The sequence below is a fragment of the Artibeus jamaicensis genome, unplaced genomic scaffold (genome assembly GCF_021234435.1).
Source record: "Artibeus jamaicensis isolate MK-2021 breed Jamaican fruit bat unplaced genomic scaffold, CSHL_Jam_final contig_1015, whole genome shotgun sequence".
NCBI classification, from domain to species: domain Eukaryota; kingdom Metazoa; phylum Chordata; class Mammalia; order Chiroptera; family Phyllostomidae; genus Artibeus; species Artibeus jamaicensis.
The window spans coordinates 613,258-633,893 of record NW_026521194.1 but is presented as its reverse complement, the minus strand read 5'-3'; the positions used below and the strand labels follow the sequence as shown (position 1 = coordinate 633,893).

Genomic DNA, 20,636 nt, shown 5'->3' with positions numbered 1-20,636 from the left:
CAGAAAATTTTGTATTTTAGTATCATTAAATCTTCAGTTACATTCCTTTCCAAAGACTCCTATCAATAAGATCTTAAGAAATCATTGACCTATGGCTCTGACAACTAAAAACTAAGGAAAATAGCAAAATGGCATTTCAGAAGCCTGTAATGATTTATCAAGAAAAGGGGGAACCTCTTAACTAATAAAAAAAATAAACGCATTGTCTAGGGTACACTCCATCAACATCACTGCAAAGCTGATTAACTATTATTGCAAAAGTTACACTCAGAATAATGTAAACATGTATTAAAACATTTTAGGATACTGGTAAGTTTTATTATGCAATGATTCATATGCAAATAATTCTGCCTTGAAAATGTATAAGCAATGTGAAGATTTACCTTTTAGAAAGGTGTCCCCTTGACAGTTCAGTAGTATTAGACTGCACTTTGGGTGCCTTAGAATTAGATTTTCTACTCTCAGGAGGGGTATATCCCTTATGTTTTGCCTGCCCTAAATGTGACCTGTCAGCAGAAAATCAAAACAAAAATCTATCAGGAAAATGAGATGCAAGTACAATACTGAAAATGAAGTATTTTTCATTTTTTAAAAGCCTCCCAATTCTTCACTATTGACCCTACCCTTTTCCCAAATATTTCTATTATTAAATTATTATTCTATTAAATAATCTGGCAAAATAAAGTGCCTCTCAGAAGCAACTCCCTGAATAACCAAGCATTAAAATTTTTATTACCAGTTGTCACAACTACATATTATAGTAGTTTAAGTAATAATAAATTTTTGAGCAACTTTATCACATTCAAGTAAAATTAATTTTTCAAAAAAATCCAAATTTTAGATCTAAACACTACTTTTAATACATAATGTGACTATAACAGCTTAAAAAGTTTATAGAAATGGTAACCTGTGATCCTTACAATGACACTGGTACCCAATTCGTACATAATAATTCAGGTTAGAATAGTAAATGCAGAAGTAGGTGAAATCAATTCTCAAGGTGATTTTATGCACATCATTAGAAGCACTCAAGAGTAAATAAACTTACATGAAATCAATAGTGATACTTGCTAAGAATTTAAAGCACTAATCAATAGAAAGTACACCCAAAACCAAGTCCTAAAAAGAAATAAAAATTTACAACAAAATATTCCAAACAATCAACAGATTGCATCATTGACACATGGTTGGGTTATACAGGATAGGGCAAAAGAAGGTTTACAGTTGTGAGTACGAGAAACACAATTTATTCTTATCTTATTAACTATTGCCTTATTTTTCCATATGATCTATAAACCTGCTTTTGGCCCACCCCGCATTTATAATAAATCAAATCCTGTGTCAGCACTGTGCTAAGAGCACGTTTAAAGGCCATAAAGAAAGTGTTTTCAAGTGGTTAGATTTTCTTGACCCATGGCAATATGAGATTTATAAAAGCAAAGGAAGTATGCATTAATATATACTCAGAAAAGCTGGTGTTAACAGAGGTGAGATATTAATATAACAGGTACAATTTTTGTAATTCACAGCCAACACCCATATAAATCATGTCAATAACATAAAGAGCATATTCTAATAAGAATTAAAAAGTTTCATTAGTACCAAAGCTGTTTACCTTGTTTAAAAAAAATTTTTTAAGGCAGGCTTTCATTCTGAAGAGATCTCAAAGGAGCTAATTAAGTCACTGACTGACAACCTCACACAAAAATTCTAATTGAGTCCGTAAATATGCAATACAGTTCTTAACATATCATACAAGTTTTACCATTTCTTCAAAAACATTTAGATCTAAGGTTTCTCATCTCAGTTTATTTTTTCTTCAATTTTTCCAGAATTCAATATTGGATTCTTGAAAGGAGATATGAAATTAGCTTTTCAATAAAAGGAAGCATTTCTTAGATCCATTAAGATCATTTCCATTTTTAAGATTCTAATCTATGACACAATAGTAACACATCAGCTACTAAAAAACTCTAGGTTAGTCTTTCAAGTGTCTTAGTCTTCATATAAGTAATGAACACATGTATTTTTGCAAGGTATGTATTTTCTCTGGGGGTAACCAAACTGAACCTTGCAAAATTTTTATACATCATGATTTAGTTTTTATTTTTCCTAGATATTATCCTACTGTGAACTGAAATTTTGCTTTGTCCCATGAGTTTCTTATTAGATAATTTCTAGAAATTACTTTTGTTTTTATTACATTTCTAATAACATACCTGAGTTTTTTTTAAAGAAATGAGATCAAGAAAATTTTCTAATCATTTCATAATTATTTTTTATTAAAAAAAAACATTTTACTTATTTATTTATTTTTAGAAAAATGGGAAGGGAGGGAGAGAAACATTGATGTGTGAAAGATACAATGACTGACTGCCTTTCACTAGCCCCCAACCAGGGACCTGGCCTGCAACCCAGGCATGTGTCCTGCCTGTAATTTGAACTGGTGACACTGAGCCATACCAGCCAGGGTGGGTTTTTCACATTTTTATTTTCATAAAGTTTGCTATACATCATTTTAATTGAATCATAATCTGGACTTAAATTATAAAGTTTAAAATATTTCTTGACATATTTTATTATAATTTAAAAATTATTATTTTAAACAGCTTTACCCAAAGATAGACAGCTGTGTAATAATGTTCAGACAGTTAAACATTCAAATGCCAATGCTTAAATAAGTCACAATATATTGCCCTGGCTGGTGTGGCTCAGTGGATTGAGCGTCAGCTGGCAAGCCAAAGGATCACCAGTTTGATTCCTGGTCAGGGCACATGCCTGGGTTGCAGGCCAGGTCCCCAGTAGGGGGCACACAAAAGGCAACCACTCACTGATGTTTCTCTCCTTTCTCCCTCCCTTGCCCACGCACTAAAAATAAATAAAATCTTTAAAAAATAATAAAAATAAATTAAAAAGTCACAATATATCCCTTGGAAATCTCAAAAATAGTAGCAGTATTCTTTTTTGTCAACAGAAACTAACAGGCATCAACGTAAATTCATTCCACTATAGAGGGAGCAGTCCCCGCCACTCTTTAACACAAGTAAGTTGGATTAACCCAACTAAAACATACCTAACTTCACATCCACTGAAATCTACTTTTGCTTTTTTTATGTTCTTACTAACTCCGTCAATGGACTAAAGAATATAGCAGGTAAACAGTATCACAATACTGAAAAAAGGAAACAATATCCAAACATCTTAGAAACTAAGGTTCACAGAAGTGGCTAAAACTCAAATTATGCCCACAGTGATCTGATTCTACATTTCCTAAAATTATTTTAAGTGTGATATTCTGAGGACTGGTTAAAATATATTTTAAGACATCCTAAAATACTGCTCATTACTGTCCTGCCTATTGTTTAGCACAATCTTAATACATTTTTTGTAAAGGGTAGTAAATACTTTGTGGGCTATACTACGTGTCAAAAAAAAAAAAAAAGGTATAAACAATACACAAATAAATGGGCATGGTTATATTCCACTCCGATTTTTATTTATAACAACCAACCGTTGTTATAAATCCAGCCGGATTTGGCTCATGGGTCACAGTTTTCCAACCCTTGGCTCACCACAAAGAGGCAAAGGCAACCACATGGTACCTTAAAGTAATAATTTGATACCTCCCAAAGTGGGGTTCTATTTTCTTATACCCATTTTATATATTAATGTTCAAAGTACTGTAAAGGTAAATCTCCACAAAATAATGCCCAATCTAGAACAGGCAATTAGAATATCACAGTATTCAGCATTAAATGAACTATCACAGTATTCAGCACTAAATTGCTATTCCAGACATATTCAAAATTCAAATATATGTACATATTATTGAATATAAATGATTTGGAGCACTAAATGAACCATGATGCCTCCTTTTAGTTCATTTTACTAACCCCTCTCATTTACCAAACCTTAATTTTTATTAAAAAGTATAATCTATTTAAGATCCAGTAAAATGTGTATCCACTATAAATCAAATATGCAAAAACAGCACAGTAAAATTCATGACAAACTCTTTGAAGCACCACGAGAATGAGTCCATTTAGTAAATTATAGCCCACAGACAGGTGGGTGAATGGGTGTGGGGGTGTGTGGTTCAGGAGCTTCTATATCATTCGCATGGGTGTTTCTGAAAAAACTCATCCACTAAAAATAACTGGGCTATTGGTAAAAATAAAACTGACTGGGTACAGACTACTCAAACCTGTTATTTTTTGTAAGTGCTAACAAAAACATCAATTAAAAAAATAAATCTCCACTAATATTTATACCAATGATCAGTTGTTCTACTCTTTGGAGTCTTATTTTTGTACTTTCTCTTGTTAAGTATAAAGTTTTAATGACATTTTAAGACCAGCTTCAACAAAATTAAGAATAATTTGCAGGGAAGGCTTTTTTCTTTTTGACATCTTCCTTCTTTATAAGTACACCAACCTTTTCCTTCCACTGAAAGGCCTATCTAGACCTACTTCAGTTGGTATCTGATCACTGTAGAGAACGCTGTCTGTGAAGCAATACTACTTCCACGTTATACTGATATCACTTTCCCATTTACCAATTGTATGTGGGCTAACTCACATTAAAGAAACCCATGTTCCCCTGGCTGGTGTAGCTCAGTGGATTGAGCATGGATGGGCCTGTGCAGCAAAGGGTCACAGATTCAATTCCCAGTCAGGGCACATGCCTAGGTTGCAGGCCAGGTCCCCAGTAGGGGACACATGAGAGGTGACCACACATTGATGTTTCTCTCCCACTTTCTCCTTCCCTTCCTCTCTCTCTAAAAATAAAACAAATTTTTTTTTTTAAAAAAGAAACCCATCTTGCAACAGAACACACTATAATCAACTCTGGGTTATATGCGTTCAAGAATAACTTAAAAGCAATTCTAAAATGTCTCTGGTTTACCTTTAGGCAAATCATAGTGACTGTCCTTTTTAAATATTTTAATTTACTTTTACAGGCATTAGTAAAATCCTTTGCAGTTCAAAGTATTTAAAAAACTTCTCTAGTCCCAAGGATATCTCTTTTATTTTAATTTTATTTATCTTTAGAAGGGAAGGGAAGGAGAGAAATATCAATGTATGGTTGCTTCTGGTGCATCCCCTGCTGGGAACTGGCCTGCAATCCAGGCATGTGCCCTGACGGGGAACTGAACCGTGGATCTTTTGGTTTGCAGGCTTGTGCTCAATCCACTGAGCTACCAAGGATATCTTAAAGAGGCCAAAATCTTGCATCAAAGAGCTCATTCTTACCTTAATGTTAGGCAAAATGAGAAAAGTGGCTAGTTAAAAGTAGCTAGTTACTTCTCTATACTACAAGTCTTAAATTGTTTGAAATTAATTTCTATTCCAGACATATTCAAAATTCAAATACATGTACATATTACCAAACATAAATGATTTGGGGTCTAAATACACCTTCAAATTCATTTTATGTGTATAGAGACATGTGACACATTTATGCTTTTCTATTTTATATAGTTATTAGTTCTCAAAAATCAAATGCTGTTTGTGATACTACAACATGCATGTTATAAATAAAGCATTGATTTTCAAGAATCATGGTGAAAAGTTCATGTGAAGCACTTTCAAAAAATAAAACCTCACTAATGATCCTTGTAAAATAAACTGTTTCCTATTTCGGTCACAAAATAAAAGGTAAATGGTCTGACCAATGTTCCTATGTTTAAGTTATGGCAAAACATTAGTCCAAATGATTTTGTTATATAAAGTACAGAAGCCCTAATTTATCTTACAAAGCAATGTTTTTAAACATCAGTAGTTCCTCCTCTAGGGAGCATTTTGAAAACATGTTGGTGAACAAAAGTGCTGTTGGTATTTTAGCATATGTGGACTAGAGGCAGATTTCATGCAATATATACAACAAACACAATGAGAAATCATCCCATCAGCCATATATTTCAAATAGGTTGGTAACATATGAAGACCTTATGAAAAAATCTGAAATCTTGTCACATAGGTAAAATACATGCTTACAATTTCTCATTTGTTTTGCATGGTTAAAGTTTCCTGGAATGCATGGGAATGAGTCATGCATCATTTTGAAAAAGTTTTAAAAAATATGTCTCTTATGGCATTTAAGTATTGTTGTAGCTGTCACATTGAAATGTAAGTGGCAAGCACCTGAACAGTCTCATCAAGAATTTATCTACTGAGATATTTTATCAATGGTTTTCCTTTTGCTTATTTGTACCTTTGTAAAATTCTTGTATGCTATGTTCATGATTCTAAAATGTGTAGGCAGGCATTTTATATTTGTGTTAGTTTAAGATACTAAAAGACATCATAATACATTATATAATATACACTATAAACTGGAAGTTTCAAAACTGATAGAGAACTGTACCAAACTACTCATTTTCAACCAATTTGTTAGGTTTGCCAACTCAAACATATCGAGTCATGATAGAGTATTTAAATACAAATGACACACAGTCTAGTCCCTATCCTCAAACAGGTCACAGTCTCTTATATAACAAACTGATCTACCAGATACTTTAAGGTTCCCAACCAAGGGAGATTACTTGGAGAAAGAAAATACAGGCTTTACTGGTCACATGGTATTTAAACCACACCCTGAAGAATAAAAAGCTAAGGAAAAAACCATTCTTGTAAAAAGGCAGAATAGGCAAAAGTAAAGGCAGGACATTATGAAACCTATATGGCACCTGGTAAATGATACAAAATTTCCCTTTAGCACAGATACATTAGGAAACAAGATTGAAAGGACAGGCTAGGACCTAAATGCCTGGTGGAAAGATCAGATTTTTGTCCTTAAGAGTATGCAACAACAGACTGACAGGGTTAGAAGCAGTGAGCCAAGAGCTAATAAAAATTTTATATGTCAGTGATCTGGGTACATTGAGGATGGGTGAGTAAACTACAATGCTTATGTTATTGTCTAAAGAAAAAAGGCGGGGTTGAATGTAACCAAAACCATGGAAGAAATGGACCCCTAAAGAGAACCTTACAACTCAACTTATTTTTGCCCCATTTTACAAATTAAGTAGTTTGGTGAGGAGTAAACACTGAGATCATCAAAAGTAAATTAGTAATTTGTGATAGATTAGTGATGCAGAACTATTCAATGAGCTACACTAGCTTTTATAAACACGAGTAAAAATTTAATGTGACAAAAAATGACTCCTCTATGGTTATTACCATATTTTGCCATGTATAATGCACACACTTTTGCCTAAATTTTTAAGGGAAAAATAAGGATGCACATTATACACATGTAGGACTAATTCTGTGTCTATGTAAATGTTTTTAATTCCTTTATTTATGTTTATGAGTTAAAGGTGCAACTCTAGAAAGCAATAACTATATCTGTATGCAAAATAATACCCTGGAATATGATAATCCATTTTGTTTTTAAATATAATTAAATAATTGAATTTAAAAATTGAAACAAGAGTTTTCATGAAAGTTTGGGCCAAAAACATGGGTGTGCACTAAATATGGGCATGCATTATACACGGCAAAATTTTTCCTGTCCATGCTGGTATTTCTGTCCCTAATTATATTAGGTGAAAATAAATAGCTTAAGGCTTTGAAGATGGTATGTGAGAAAAAGAAACCACATTTTCTTTTCATTTCTAAGCAGGAGCCCTCTTCCTTTCTGTATCACATTAAAAAATAAATAGCCTTCCATATGTGATGCTCAAACTTGCTGTTCAATTACTAAAGAAGCATTTGTGTACATTCATTTCTTAGTTCTCATACTAATACATCTAGGAGCATTGTGGGAATGAGCTAGCTCTTGTAAAGAAAGCGGTGTGAAACATCAGATTCCCTCAATATTGAGGGGCAGAAGAATTAGAGCAAATCTTTAGTTAATTAGAGCAAATACAAAATAATTTATGGAAGCTAACATATTACAGGTTCCCAATATACTTATGATGTGCTTTTGGACAAAATTTCAAGGATGATTAAAGCAAGAAATACATACTGCAAAAAATTATAAAACATAAAATATTACTTTGTTGATCCAAGAAAAAAATTAATATGGGTACTATTCAGAATCCAATATGCTCAACCTCCAACTAGAAAACAGTAATCTCTGTTCTTCCTTAGACCACTGCAACTATAATACCACTGCAACTATAACGCTACTTAACACAACACTACATAAATCTTGCCTCATAGCCCCAAGGTTTGATGGGACAGAGTAGCCTTCTCAGCATTGCTTAGGCACCACTAAAAGTTAAAGAATGTGTACACACATGGTTCTGTAGCTAAAACTCAAGATGCGTAATTACAGTATTAAGATATATCGTGGTTGAAGGAGCCAGGCCCAAGTTACCTGGCCAACTGTAGTGTAAATTGTTTATAAAAGTGATTTTAATTTAGTCATAAGAAACCATGAAATCATTTGCATATCATACCATCTCCCCTTAACATTCTACTCCCCAAAATGATGAAGCATGAACTTCCATCTGACTGAGCGAAGGTGAGGATAAAAAAAAAGACAGAAAGAACACAAGAATATTTTTTAAAAGCTCCTATACTAGCTAATCAAGTAGTCTCCTAGAAAACACATCAAGAAAACACATCCCACCTACGGCTATGTTATTCTAAGAATTTAGGGAAATAAATGGCCTATTGTATTTGGGAGTAAATAAATGGGAGTAAGAATTTAAAAATGATGTGTAAAGAGCTTATGATGGCTACAACGTGCTGCTTATAAATATTTTCTTTCTCCTCTTTCAAGAGATATGAGATATAATGGCACTTGCTGAACCACTTGGAAGTTATATGCAGCCATGTAATTTGCTGTGCTCAATGGAGTTAAGAGTGGAAATGTATCACTTCTGGGAGAAGTCTTGGGAGAGCCAGAGGGAAATTCACCGTATCTTGTCACAACAATTATACCTAAATACCTAAACATGCAGACGTGGAGCAGAGTCTCTGAGGCTGATCCAGCATGGACAAGTTCTCTATCAGCTAGACTGTTATAATCTATGAATATTAGGAGCTGTTTGTCACTATAACAGAATCCAGCGTACCTTGTTACAGCCCATTTACAGCATACCCTAGGATTTCCTTCATGCTAATCACCTTTTCATGACTATTTCAGCAAAAGAAAGTTACATTTCTCTGCCTAGAAATGCCAACAGAAATAAATCTGTTATTTCTATCCCACACTAGTATTCATTGAACACCTACTACTTGTGGTCAAAACAAGTGACACAGAAAAATGAGTAATAAAATCCAAACTCTGGAATAACTGATTCTACATGTTAAGTAAAAGAATACAACTGACATGTACCATCTGCTTCAGAACTGCTTCTTTAGCCTTCAGAGCCCAGTTCAATGAGGTCATTCTCGAGGAGTGTTTCTCATCTAATTCTAATAATCACCTACATGCTCATTTCCCCTACTGAGTTGGAACTGCTTGTAAAAAAGTCTATTCTACTCTCTCATTTTTGGAACTACTGTATTTTACTATGTATAATGTGCACATCTGCCCAAATTTCTGAGAGAAAAATAAGGATGCACATTATACATGGGTAGCACTAATTTTGTATCTATATAAATGTTTTTATTTCTTTTATGTAACTCTAGAAAGCAGTAATGATATCCATACCAAAAATAATAACCTGGAATGATAATTGGTTTTGTTTCTAAAAATAAATAAATAATTGAATTAAAAATTTAAAATGAAAGATTTTCCTGAAATTTTCAGCTAAATATGTGAGCATACTATAAAAATGGGAGCATATTATAAACAGAAAAACACAGTACCTTCTGGCACCATGCTTACAGCATGGTTTTCCAAAAATGGATACATAAAATCTTATACTGGGTCTGTATTACATTAAGGCAGGACTCTTAACTCTAAAATCAAGAGGCCTTATTAAAATAATTTAAAAAGTGAAATAAAATAATGTATGCATATCTCTAAAATCAAAACAGCCAAATAAGCATAAAGGCACAGCCCTGAAGGACTAAGGAACTGAAACTCATCAGAACTTTAATACGTACATATTCTCTAAACCATTTGCTTTTTTCTACCTGTCCACCCTCTTCCAATAAGGTAGGAGATACCAGTTGGCAACTTTAGATTCAGATCTTTGCTACCAGAATGAAAAAAGCTTCCAGTTTTTCCTAGCTTGGATCACATGATCACCCCCCAATCCCATCGCTGAGTTCAGAAAGATGGAAGACAACAGAAAGATGGTACTGTGTTTTTCTGTTTATAATATGCTCCCATTTTTATAGTATGCTCACATATTTAGCTGAAAATTTCAGGAAAATCTTTCATTTTAAATTTTTAATTCAACTTCTAGACAACTTCTTTCTTCTACTTCTAGCACAGGGCAAGGTAATAGGCCCTGCAGGTGTCTCTCAGATGACTGGAGTGTCATCCTGTAAACTGAAATGTTCGATGTTTCTGATCTGTTTGATTACCGATCAGAAAACATGCCTAAGTTGAAGGTTCTGTCCCCAATCAGGGCACACACAGTGGCAAGCAACCAACCTGGCAAGCAACCAGTTTTTCTCTCTCATATCAATGTTTCTCTCCCTCCCTTACCCTCTCTCCAAATGAATGAATAAAAGGTAGGTAATGGGTAGCCAGGAGCAGAATAAAATCATATTGAAAAAAAGAGTAACTGCCATTCAAAATGCATTCACAGTGAGGAACTGGGGGAGATAGTCAGCAAAGTAGGTTACTGTTATAAGAAGAGGGAACACTACTTGATGAAACTTAAAGGTCATTTGCTTGTATACCGGTATAAAGGGAGACTGACATTTGTAAACTTACTAGTATATATCCATCAAAGGTATTTTAACTCAGATCTCATTCTTCAAAACTATTTCCCGAATGTTTAACCTCATTACTATAGAAGCACCAATAAAATAAGATTAATGCAATTTTTCCTTATCAAGTTAGCGGGAAAACACAAAATGGAGATAACACAAATAGAACAGTGAGGAAAAACACTCTTTTTCCTGATGGTAGTAAGTAAAGAAAAAAAATTATGTGAAACAAGTTAACCATTATAAAGGGGAGAGAGGGAAAAATACAAAAAAACACCTCCCTTTGAACAAAGAAATTTCACTTGCTGGAACCTGTCCTTGAGAGATCTCGGAAACACAAACATTTAAGCATAAGCAAAAACCTTTTCCCACTGCAACCACCTACCTGTCCAAAAACTGAAAAGTAATCGTGGAAAATATTATATATTGAGACTCAGTAAATCGTGATCATTTATAACAAATTCACAGAAGAAAATGTTTATTAGAATGCTCATTTTTGAAAAGGGACTTCCGCCAAGATGGAGGCATAGGTGGAAACACTGTGCCTTCATGCACAACCAAGTTTAAATACAACAAAGTTTTAGTAAAAAAAAAATGCAGCCAAAACACGGAAAACTGAACTATATGGAGGTCCAACAACAACAAACCCTTCAGCCAGAATGGTAAGAGAGGCAGAGCCAGCAACTGGCAGAGTGGGGTTGTGCAGGAAAACTCGGTCAGACCAACCCAGGCACACGAGCAATTGGTGGATCCCAGGCGTGGGGCTGGGACTGGAGGACCCAGTGAGGGTGCGCAAGGCAGCAGGCTGACCGTGGTCACACATTCGCACACAGATAAACCAGCAAAGGAGCGAGTATTGAGACAGAATGCACAGGCCCCAGTGGTGGAAAGCAGCAGAGGGGACCGCCATTGCCCCTACTCTGACCCCACCCCACATACAGTATCACAACTCAGTGACGGGGGGGGGGGGGGCGACGACCCTGGTGAACACTTAAGGCTCCGCCCCTCATAGGTAACAGGCACAAACAGACCAAAACATGGCTCAAGAAGAACTCAAAGCCCCAGAGCTGATAACTCTAAGCGACCAAGAAATAGCCAAACTTTCAGATGCACAGTTCAAAACACTGGTGATCAGGATGCTCACAGAACTGGTTGATTTTAGTCTCAAATTAGAGGAACACATGAAGGCTAACCTAATTGAAATGAAGGAAAATGCACAGGAAAACAATAGTGATGGAAAGGAAACTGGGACTCAAATCAAGGGAGTGGACCAGAAGGAAGAAAAAAAATGACCAAACAGAAAAATATCAGGAAACAAGAATTAAAAAAAAAAAAAAATGAGGAGAGGCTTAGGAACCTCCAGGACATCTTTAAATGCTCCAACATCCAAATTATAGGGGTACCAGAAGGGGAAGAGGAACAGCCAGCAGTGGAAACCTTATTTGAACAAATAATAAAAGAGAACTTCCCCATTATGGCAAAGGAAACAGACTTCCAGGAAATCCAGGAAGCTCAGAGAGTCCCAAAGAAGTTGGACCCAAGAAGGAACATACCAAGGCACATCATCATTACATTAGCCAAGATTAAAATGAAAGAGAGAATCCTAGAAGCACCAAGAGATAAGGGGACAGTCACCTACAGAGGACTTCCCATCGGACTGTCAGCGGATTTCTCAAAAGAGACCTTACAGGTAAGAAGGGGCTGGAAAGAAGTATTACAAGTCATGAAATCCAAAGACCTACATCCAAGATTGCTCTATCCAGCAAAACTTTCATTTAGAATGGAAGGACAGATAAAGTGCTTCTCATATAAGATCAAGTTCATGAAGTTCGTCATCACCAAGCCCTTATTATATGAAATGTTAAAGGGACTTATCTAAGAAAAAGAAGATAAAAAAGATGAACAGTGAAAGGACAGCAAACTCAGTTATTAACAACCACAACTAAAACAAAAGCAAACTAAGAGGACAGCTAAATTAGGAGCAGAACCATAGAAATGATGATCTCATGCAGGGTTAGCAACAGGGGAGTGGGAGGAGGAGAATGGGGGAGAAGGTACAGAAAATAAGTAGCATAGACAGTGGGTAGAAAATAGATAGGGGGGAGGGTAAGAATAGTATGGGGAATATAGAATCTAAAGAACTTGAGACACGTGGTCATAAACTAAGGGGGGGGAATGGTGGGGGAGGGGTGCAGGGTGGAGGGGAATGAAGGGGGAAATAGAACAACTGTAATGGCATAATCAATAAAATTTTTTTAAATAAAGAAAAAAATGCTGATGTTTGAAAAAAGCAGAATCCAAAATTGTGTAAATTACCTACACATTAAAGTGTAATCACCTACATGCTAAATGTATTTTCAAGAGATAAAAATCAAAATGTTAACCCAGGCTTATCTCTGCATGATTTTTATTTTGAGTGTTTCTGTATTCCATTCCTTTGAAATAGTTTTTGAAGCAAAGTACAAATCTATTTCTTTCTGTAAAATTGATGTTTGCTATAGGTATCCTTATCCCTGCTCTGATAATATTAACAAAAGCTGTAAGTTACAGATTTCATAACTGAGTTTTTACTCAGTAATAATTATTAAAATATTACAAATTTGTAATGAGGTTGGGGATATGAGTTAGACTGGATTCAGTCATTGCCTCAAACCATTAACAAATCTGACAGATTTCAATAAAATTAAAAAATGAAACCACAACAAAACTGAGAAGAAAATTTTACTTTTCGGATGAAGAAGGCAAAATGAAGAAGGCAAAGGAAGAAACTAACAGTTGATAGACTTGACTATGTAACTTTTAAAACTTCTACAAATTAAAAACCATAAGTAATAAAATTAGCAAAAATATCTGCCCCTGTCAATGGGTTGATACCCTTTCCATAAAAGGCTCTCATAAAAGCATCTCCTAGTTAAAACAAAGGACAACTCAAAAAATGAGAAAAATGGTCAACATGTGGGAAGATCTTCAACTCTATAGTAACCAAGGAGGTGGTAGCTTCAAAACAATTTTTCCCCAAGCTTCTATTAAAAATGGTATGTTGTTTTGACAAGGATATGGAGAAACAGGCACTCTCACAAAACAAAGCATTAGTAGCAGTATAAAGTGGTCCAATAAAAGACATATATAAAGCAGTTTGATCTTTGTGAAAGACAATTTAGCAATTTCCTTGGTCTTCAGAATATTTGTATCTTAGGTTCTGTAAACTTACTTATGGAATCTAAATTGAAATCAGAGCCATACTCAAATGTGATAGGCATAGGAACATATTTATTTTACAGCAAAAAACGGGGGGGGGGGGGGTCTAGAGGCCAAAATTTAAATCATGAGCTTTCATATCAAAGAAAATCATGAAGTAAAAAGAATACAAATATTAACCACCCCTATGTCTGGGTGCTCTTATTAAATTTATCTTATTTTCTTAGTTTTCCTGAATCTTCTCAATGTTCTATTGTTACAATGTACTTTTCTAACAAAAACAGTATCAAAAAAGAAACTACCATTATAGAAGTCTTAAATAAGGTTGCCTTAAAATTGAATTCAATCCTACCACTGCCATTTGAAAAAAAAAAAAACAAGAAAAAGCACATAATATAATAAAAATGCTACTTAATGGCCAAAAGGAAGGGAGAGCCTACAAATACCTGTACTAGAAGTGGAAAAGGCTAGAAGGATCCCTGAGAGCAAGCCAACAGAGAAGCAGTAGAAAGGAGTGATTTCCTAAAGAAGAAAAAGAACAGAAAAGAGGAATGGATCAGCTATGGCCCAAACATTTATGAAAGAAAAAGAAAATAAGAGTAAGATGTCATTAAATTATGGAATAAGATGAAGGACAGATGAAAAAGAGCAGAGAGAATAATCAGGAGCGATTAATATATTGTGTCCCAAAGATCCAACATTCTTATATCTTAAGGATGAAAATCCTAAAAAATAGTAGTGACCTTAATTTGGAGGAAGGGCAGGGGAGGTTGGAGGAAGAAAAATATGGAAAGAAGACAGCTTAATGCAACTTTGAAAGAAAATAAAGTGAATCAAAAATAAATGATTTTTAAAATTCTGCTACTTAACTTTTAAACTGGATAACACTCCTGAATTATAATTACTTCATACCTTCCCTCTAAGGACTTCATCATTATGATGAATCAAGTGGTTTGTGCAGTAGGAACAGTTTGTCATAATGAAAAGAATCACAGACTTTAGAATCAAGAGGTCAGGAATCAAGTCCTAGACTCTACGTACTAGGTAAAGTTGAGCAAGCTACCACATACATTACACAAGGATTACATACTTGGCACAGAGTTTCTGAGAGTCTCAATTGGGAGAATAAATACAAAATATATTTTAACTTAAAACATTTCATACCAATGCTATTACAGTAGATGCTATTATTTATTATCATTTTTGATCGCTATTACTGTAAATATACAGGGTCTGACAAATAATTCCTTTTTAAAATTGCAAAATCATAAGCATGTAATTCTATAACATAACAGTATCACACTGAAGAACACCATGTCATTTTTGGTGAAATGTTCAAATTAAAACTATAAATTATTCCATTCACATTATTACCCTACAAACCACACTCAAACAGGAGTTACTTCTGCAGGACCCTGTATTTTAAAAACCAATTCAACTATTTTCAGAAAACAGAAGCTACATAACAGCATTTTACTCAGGAAAGCTAAAGTGCAGGACTCAGAATGAAGAGAATAAAAATACAGTTGTAAGTCCTCTCTCCCTATAATCCCAATCCTCTCGCTCACAAAAATCACGACAGCTTTCTTAGAGGTTAGAAAAACACTAGTAGAGTACACTCTACTGGGGCTTCAAAAGTCAGTTTGGGGTTTGATGCAAAGGTCCCTTCCAGTTCTGAGATTGTATCTAAAGCAAAAGAATCAAGCTGTGTAAGAAGGCAAAATAAAATTCAGTTGAGCAAATAGCTTATAATTTCACATTCTTAAGCTGATAAAATTTTTTGGCTAAAAATCTAAATTTCTATATCCTGATAATTATATTTTTCCACCTAAGATAGGAAAAATCTATATATTCAAATTATTAGTAAATTATGGTGTAGGCATACAAAGACTTTAAAAGTGAAATTTTTAAGAATACAGGAAATGACACCTAATAATAGGCTTTTAAAGTAAACAGGCCCTCTTGTGTACTATTTTTATGGGGAAATATTTTTTGAAGACATGTAAAAGTTGAAATTGTAAGAACTGAAACGGGGCTACGTTATTGAAAGAGTAGGGGTGCTAAAGCTATAAAAAAACCTAAGTATACTTTATTTTCTTTGGCATGTTTTCTGACATTCCAAAGACATCTTAAGATTTTATTCTTTTCCTTCACAACTGAGTACGTAACTGATTGGCTTAAAGCACACGAACTACAGTGAAAGATAAGTCATTCTATAAATCTAATTGAGTTCCATCTTGATTACAACTTTGTTATGTAAACCAATACATCTTAGCAAATAGCATTAACCACTTCCATTTGTTTCACGCTCATATTTTTAAATATGACATAATATTTAAATAATTTTACATAACACTGATTTGTAGAAAAGATAATGGTACCAAAACAACTCTGTGGATTTAGAAGCAACGGACTGTATGACAGCCAAAAAAGTGTATCAGTCATGTGTAAGCATCCAAGTATAACCTGTGGATTCATATGTATAGAACTGCAGTTGTTCAAAACATACAAATTACTTATGAGCACATAAGTAATACACACTTATATACACACGTGCAGTAAAACAGTAAGGAGATATATGCCAGTGTAACAGTGGTTATAATTGGATTGTAGAGCTGTGATGGTTTTCTTTGAATTTTTTGTATTTTCCAAATTCCCGAATAAGTACACTAGCATTTTTATAATAGGTCAGTGATATTTGAAATCAACAAGGTAAATAATGTGTGGCTGCTAAAAAGAATGATCTGAATCTAAAGAAACAAACAAACAATTTCAGAACAGGACTCTGTACTACATAAGCATTGTGCTAGGAGTTTAATATACTACAATACTGAAGTTAGCCAATAACCCCCATGAAATAGGTATTCTCATTATATGGACTAAGAAATTGAGATTTCCTGAGAGATTTAACAAAAAGGACACACGGCTATTTAATGGCAGACAGAAACTGCATACAAAGCGATATACGAGTCCAAAGTCCACACTCAAACACTAAAACAGCCTGACATCAAAAAGATGTGTCCCAGTTTATTCTTTCCATTTTAACATTTTAAAACATTTTTATAATTTAGTAAACAATACATACATGGTAATGCCTCAAAACAATGCATCAGGTAATCGTATTAGAATTCAGCCATTACTTATTGGAGGCTAAACATGATTAATCCATGGACTGGAGAACAAAGCCTTGCAGGTAAAGTTCTGAGTTATATGTAAAATGACAGTGTTTGGCTAAATCAGAGAGGGAATTTTACATTCAAGAGAACACATCTGATTCTTCACACCACTTCCTCCTACACAACCACTAATCCCAACGACGAAGACCAGTTGAACACCAGACCACTAAGAAAATGATGAGAATCAGATGTGCTAAGTCACACCGCCTCACCAGCCTGTCAGCAACCATGCTGTGAAGACACTGAGAAAAAACTCATAAGGTAGTATGAAAACTCAAGATCTTAAAACAAATGAAGCTTCGAGTCAATAAAGTCAAGTCATACATAAAGAAGGGGACCAGAACAAGTTGAAAGATGAGTGTGTGCTTAGGGATGTGAAAGAAGAAACAAAGCATAACATTCCATATACTAACAAGCTTTAATTTGACTTTTGATAATTTCAATGACAGAAAATCATATTTTGAGCCTGGCATATTTGGGGAATGATTAAAGAACTGCTTTGAATTCCAGTTTTGTTTCTTGGCTCAAAAATTGGAGGGGAGAAAGTCCATTTATAATAAACCATTCAAGTTTTGGTCCTCATAATGAGGTAGGTAGGTTTGTTTGTTTGTTTGTTCAGTGGGAGGGGAAAGGAGGGCAGAGACAGACAAAAATCGATGTGAGAAACAGTAATTGGTTGCCTCTCGAACATGCCCCTACTAGGGACTGAATTCACAACCCACACATGTGTCCTAACCAGGAATTGAACCTGGGACTTTTTGGTTTACAGGATGATGCACAACTGAGCTACTCTAGCCAGGGCTCTGATAATGAGATTTTAAAAATATTTTCTTTTATTCCCAACACCTTTTCAAATACCATTTAATACATACCTTCCTCCTATCGAGTCGTCTTGTGGTTGGGCCCCGGCAGTGTTCCTCTGTGAACGTCGCAGTGACCCCCCTGGATTGTTATTAGGCCGGTTGGACATTGGCACCTCTCTCTTGAAGGGACATACCCTTTCTAGACACTACCATTCACTAAAAAGAAAAAAATGAGAAAAAGTATTAGCGATATATGTTACAACACAAAGCAAATAAAAAACAAAGATGATGGAGAAATTTTATGTAAACAATTTGTCACAATTTATCAGCTGATGCTGGCTGTGACCTTAAGAAGAAACCTAATCTGTAGACTTCATCTTTTGTTTAAAATCAGTATATTACCTATCTCAGTTTTTTTAGCAACAAGAGATTGTGAACATAGTTCGTAACTGTTAACAAGTTAGCTCAAAGCACAGTTGTTAATCTAAATTTTATGTTAGTCTACACACTGAAATTGATGGAAAGATTTATAGAACATATTTTGTTAATAATGACTGCCTTTGACAAAAATAACTGGGTTCTAAAGTATAAGATAAAAGGAGTCATCTTTGTTATTTATACTTTATAAGCAGTAAGGTAGGTCATTCTAGCACAGTAGTTATAAAGGTAGAGCTCTTGAGTCAAACTGCCTCTGACTGAGTTTAAATCCTGACTCTAACACCAGAAAATTGTATGAAATTGAGAGTGGACAAAAGTAGGTTTACAATTGTGAGTAACCAAGTTTATTCTTGTATTTTATAACCATAACCTACATGTCTTTTTCCATATGAACAACAGTAAACCTACTTTTGCCCATCCCTGTATATGCTCTTCTGTGTTTCAACCTCTCAAGTGGGGATAAAGAAATTAACCTCCTAAAAGTAGTTGTGAGCATTAAATAAGAAAACCCACGCAAACCACTTAAAACAGTACCTATCATATAGCAAGGTCTCAGTACATACTAACTTATTGTTACTATAAATGTTCAAAAGAATAAAAATACTACTTGTGGTCAAATAAAATTTGGGGGCAATTTTCACCATAAAAACCACTGTCAATGTAAGTTTTAAATTTCTAGTAGTTTTAGTTTTGAAAGTGAATTTTTATTGTTGTATTAATTTTTATTGCTTTTTAGAGAGAGGGGAGAGACATCGATTTGTTGTTCCATTTATTGATGCCTTCTCTCATTGGTTGATTCTTGTATGTGCCCTGACCAGAGATCAATCCTCCAATCTTGGCTTACTGGGATGATGCTCTTTCCTTTTACAAAGGAAAAAATTTAATCCTTTCTTTGAGAAATCCAGTTTAGCTGACCAATTCTTAAATGAATAATTATGGTAAAATATACTATGCTAAATTATATGAAAAGCATTATCAAAGGTAATATTATAAACAAAGAAGAAAAGTTGACTTAATTTTGCTCTTAGCAGGTTAGATGGTCCAACTTAAAAGGCTACAGCTATGCCCTGGCTGGTATGGCTCAGACGGTTGGAGTGCCCTGGCTGGTATTGCAAAGGGTTGGGGGTTGGATTCCTGGTTAGCACCTACAACCTAGGTGTATGTACCATCAAAGGCCTAAAACTAAAAATTTTGGTTTTAAGACCTACGGATAAGGTGGCAGATCGACTTAAGATACCAAATAGACCTAAGGACAGATGAGGGTCTGATTAACAGTAGAAGTTAAGATAGAAATGGGAATCAAGAAACATTTCAAGAATAAAACCTACACAGAAAGAAAAGTCTTGAACTATGGTTATCAAACTTCAGCACACATATGAATTGAAACTACTAATCTAGAACATCTAGTATGGGGAGGAAAAAAGTCAAGAAAATGATACTTGCGGACACCAAGAGGAATAAAATAGATAGGCAGAGTTCAAATGACACAGAAATGAAAAGTGTCCATACAATTTAGAAATTGTAGTTTCTAGAAATGATGGGGAAGGAAAGTACATGGGTAAATTAAGCGGATGAGAAATATCAACTATCCCTTGCAAACAGTGGGCTAAAAAGATGGCAGAGGAACCATCAACGAAGTAAGAAGGGGCAGGGTAGACAAAGGCTGTGTGTGCCAGTCTGTATGTGATTATGCTGTTTTTCCTTCTTTTTAAAGATTTTATTTATTTATTTTTAGAGGGGAAGGGAGAAAGAGAGGGAGAGAAACATCAATGTGTGGTTGTCTTTCACTTGCCCCCTACCGGGGACCTGGCCCTCAAGCCAGGTATGTGCCCTGAGTGGGAATCGGGTGATCCTTTGGTTCACAGGCTGGCACTCAATCCATCAAGCCACACCAGCCAGGGCTGGTTTTCCTCTAAAAAATAAGTCTTAAGCATGTTTATGTATGTAAGGGGAAAAAAATTACTGAAAGAAAAGGGCTGGAAATAAGGTATAGTTTACTAACAAGATCCCATGGGAGCAAGGGATTAAGAGCATAAGCCTTAGATCAAAAAAAAAAAAAAAGTACATCAAATCTCCCAAGCAAGAAAATACGACACCTGGCAGAAAGGATACACATGCCCTACCTTGATTGAACCTGTGATTAACATGTATGAGAAGAACAAGAGAATGAAGAATTTAAAGGGTTAACTATTGGAAACCAGGGAAATGGGGTCCAGGCAAGGAGGGCTGCCCAACAG

The 20,636-nt window shown here is 34.8% G+C and overlaps 1 protein-coding gene across 18 annotated transcripts in view; it reads right to left on the bottom strand.

Moving 5' to 3' along the window:
• TRIP12 (thyroid hormone receptor interactor 12) overlaps positions 1-20,636 on the bottom strand; it is a 140,317-nt gene that overhangs the window by 87,122 nt on the left and 32,559 nt on the right. For 12 of the 18 annotated variants that reach the window (XM_037135467.2, XM_037135466.2, XM_037135473.2 and 9 more), the window contains exons 2-3: positions 18,031-18,177; positions 384-506 (exon numbers count right to left, since the gene is read on the bottom strand). In XM_037135467.2, the coding sequence (XP_036991362.2) occupies positions 384-506; positions 18,031-18,128 (221 nt within the window). In that variant the 5' untranslated portion in view covers positions 18,129-18,177. Of the gene's footprint in view, positions 1-383; positions 507-18,030; positions 18,178-20,636 lie in introns of those variants that run through there. The other 6 variants (XM_037135480.2, XM_037135481.2, XM_037135482.2 and 3 more) reach the window with 2 other exon arrangements.